Source organism: Acanthisitta chloris, unplaced genomic scaffold (assembly GCF_000695815.1).
Source record: "Acanthisitta chloris isolate BGI_N310 unplaced genomic scaffold, ASM69581v1 scaffold18723, whole genome shotgun sequence".
Classification (NCBI taxonomy): Eukaryota; Metazoa; Chordata; class Aves; order Passeriformes; family Acanthisittidae; genus Acanthisitta; species Acanthisitta chloris.
In genome coordinates, this window is record NW_008664468.1 from 15,058 (window position 1) to 17,525 (window position 2,468).

At 47.6% G+C, this 2,468-nt stretch overlaps 1 protein-coding gene across 3 annotated transcripts in view; it reads left to right on the forward strand.

The window, feature by feature from the left end:
- The window catches only part of ZNF143 (zinc finger protein 143), a 23,610-nt gene that overhangs the window by 11,651 nt on the left and 9,491 nt on the right, over positions 1–2,468 (forward strand). For all 3 annotated transcript variants that reach the window (XM_009071370.1, XM_009071369.1, XM_009071372.1), the window contains one exon: positions 384–509. In XM_009071370.1, the coding sequence (XP_009069618.1) occupies positions 384–509 (126 nt within the window). The remainder of the gene's footprint in view (positions 1–383; positions 510–2,468) is intronic.

A 2,468-nucleotide genomic window follows, 5' to 3' on the forward strand; every position in this document is an offset into this window, starting at 1 on the left:
TGAGCAAATCATTCACTGTCGTTTTGATGACAGTAGAGGGAAGAGGTAAAAACCAGATGGAATGCAGAGCATGCAGCTTCCTTTGAAGCCAGAATAAATATTTGTCCATATTATAATAATTGCAGTTTATCCTTCTGAAGGGAAGGAGAAGCATTGTGGGAGTGCATTTTCTTCACAAATGAAGGCTGAAAGGATTTCTAAGCTGTTATCTGGAGCCGTGCTGCTCTCTGTGGTAGAATGGAGAGCTTGTGAGGAATGAGCAAGCAAATTGTACTCATGGACAAGTTTCCTGATGGGATGGCAAGCACAGCATTGGATGGAGGTGGTTTATGAGTATCCTGATTTGGTGCTTGTAGTATTGTAACATCCTTTCTCATCCTCAGGGTATGGGTTAAAAAGCCACGTCCGAACACACACTGGTGAAAAGCCTTATCGGTGCACAGAAGAAAATTGCACCAAATCATTCAAGACTTCAGGAGACCTTCAGAAACACATTCGAACCCACACAGGTACTATTCTCACCCAATACTTTGTTGTTAATTCACTTAGGTGCATTTTATTTTTTCTCTCTCCTTATTCTGTGACTTTACACTTATGAAATCAGCCTGCGTGTATTCCCTTTCTGAAGCCCCATGAGCTCAACAGCATTGCAGCATGGTGAGCATTTACTGCAAACCCAGCGTGCTTGTCTTGGAAAGAGCGCTTGGGCACTCACACTGCTATTGCAAAGGCAACAGCTTCTAGCAATGCATCCCTTACCTTGTCATGGAGTCGCTTGTTGCCGTTACACTTTCATCTGCAGCTGTAACGGAACAAGGAACTTTTCCTCAGTAATAGGTGTTGCCTTTTAGAAATGTTCTTCAGTTTTGGTGCTTTAAGAAAACTGGCATGTCAGCTTCCTCAAGGCTGATAGTTCTGAGCTTGTTGTTTTCCTGATTTCCCTTCCCTTCTTGCAGCAGAAAACTGAAAAAAAAATCACAGAAAACCAACTGTTATTAAAACTTGCAAATTTTCCAATCAAAATCTTACATTTTGTCCAAAAAAGGATTCATTTAAAAGCCAAAAAACCCCAAACAAATTCTAGGCAGCATACACTACACTCTGCAAAACTCCATGGGTGCACACACGTGTACATGAGTTTGCACAATGTCTCTTTTGACTCTGAGATCCTAAAAAAAAACCAAACCCAAAGCAACCCTTAAATATAGGAAGAATAATCTATCATTTACTAGCCTATTTAATTCAGTATATTTATTTCTCTCCTAGAACACTGACAAGGTTTTCCACGGAACTTGCTGAATCTTAGTGAGTAAAAAAGGAAAAAACAAAGAAATAGTTTTTTCTCAAATTAGAAAGAAATAAAAAGTTGAAAGCAATAAAAAAAAGTCCTAAGTCAAGATTACACTGAGATATTTCAGCTTTCTTGAACTTCCATGTTCAGAGACAGTCTGTTGGGATTAGTTCTGTCCTGATGTTGAACTGGCCATCAGGATGCAGACACAGAAGTGTCATCCCTTCTCAGTCCTAGAAGAGAACCGTATGATGTTATATACTACTAAGTCCAGACTATGAACCAAAAGGTTTCTGTAGTGTGAACAACTTGCTTAGCTGTGGACTGTTTTCTTTACTTTATGGCCACAGAAGTGTATAGTGATAGAATCTCTCAATCTAATTAGCAGTTGAGACACAGGACTCGTGCCAGCCCCGTGTCACCTTCCTGTCTGAACAGTGTCAGTAACAATCATACCCTCCCAGCAGTGCAGGGACAGGAGGGCAGGGCTGTCTTGTTTAGATGTATGAGTAGCCTCAGGGAGCTGAAGAACGAGAGGAGGATTGCCCCAAGTCCCCTGTGAAGGAGGGAGGAGCAGTGTGTGTTCGCTCGTGCCTTAAGCTGCGGGGGCAAGTCTGGGCTCTCCCTCTCTCATGGCTCTGGAACCTCTTCCTGCCTTCAGCGGGTCGAGCAGGGTTAGAGCTGTTGTCATCTTCTGCCTGCGTTAACCTAGAGAGCTTTGCCCCCTGTGAGCCCAGGCTCCCTGTCTGTGCCCCCAGATGCTGCTCGGGCTCCTCGTGCCCGGGCCGGGACAGCCGTGTGGGCTCTGCCCCGGAGGCTTCGCAGCTGCTTTGGCCTCTGGCGATGGAGTCCAACAGGTCTCTGTGCCAGCTCGTGCCCGGGAGGCTGAGCAGGCTGCGGGCCCGGCGGTGCTCCCAGTGCTCCCAGTACACCCAGCACACCCGAGCGGTGCTGGCCGCGGGCACTGCCAGTGCTCCCAGTGCTCCCAGTACACCCAGCACACCCGAGCGGTGCTGGCCGCGGGCACTGCCAGTGCTCCCAGTGCTCCCAGTACACCCAGCACACCCGAGCGGTGCTGGCCGCGGGCACTGCCAGCGCTCCCAGCACTGTGGGAGCACTCCCAGCACTCCCAGTACTCCCAGCACTCCCGGTACTGGCGTGGACGCTGCTGTGGCAG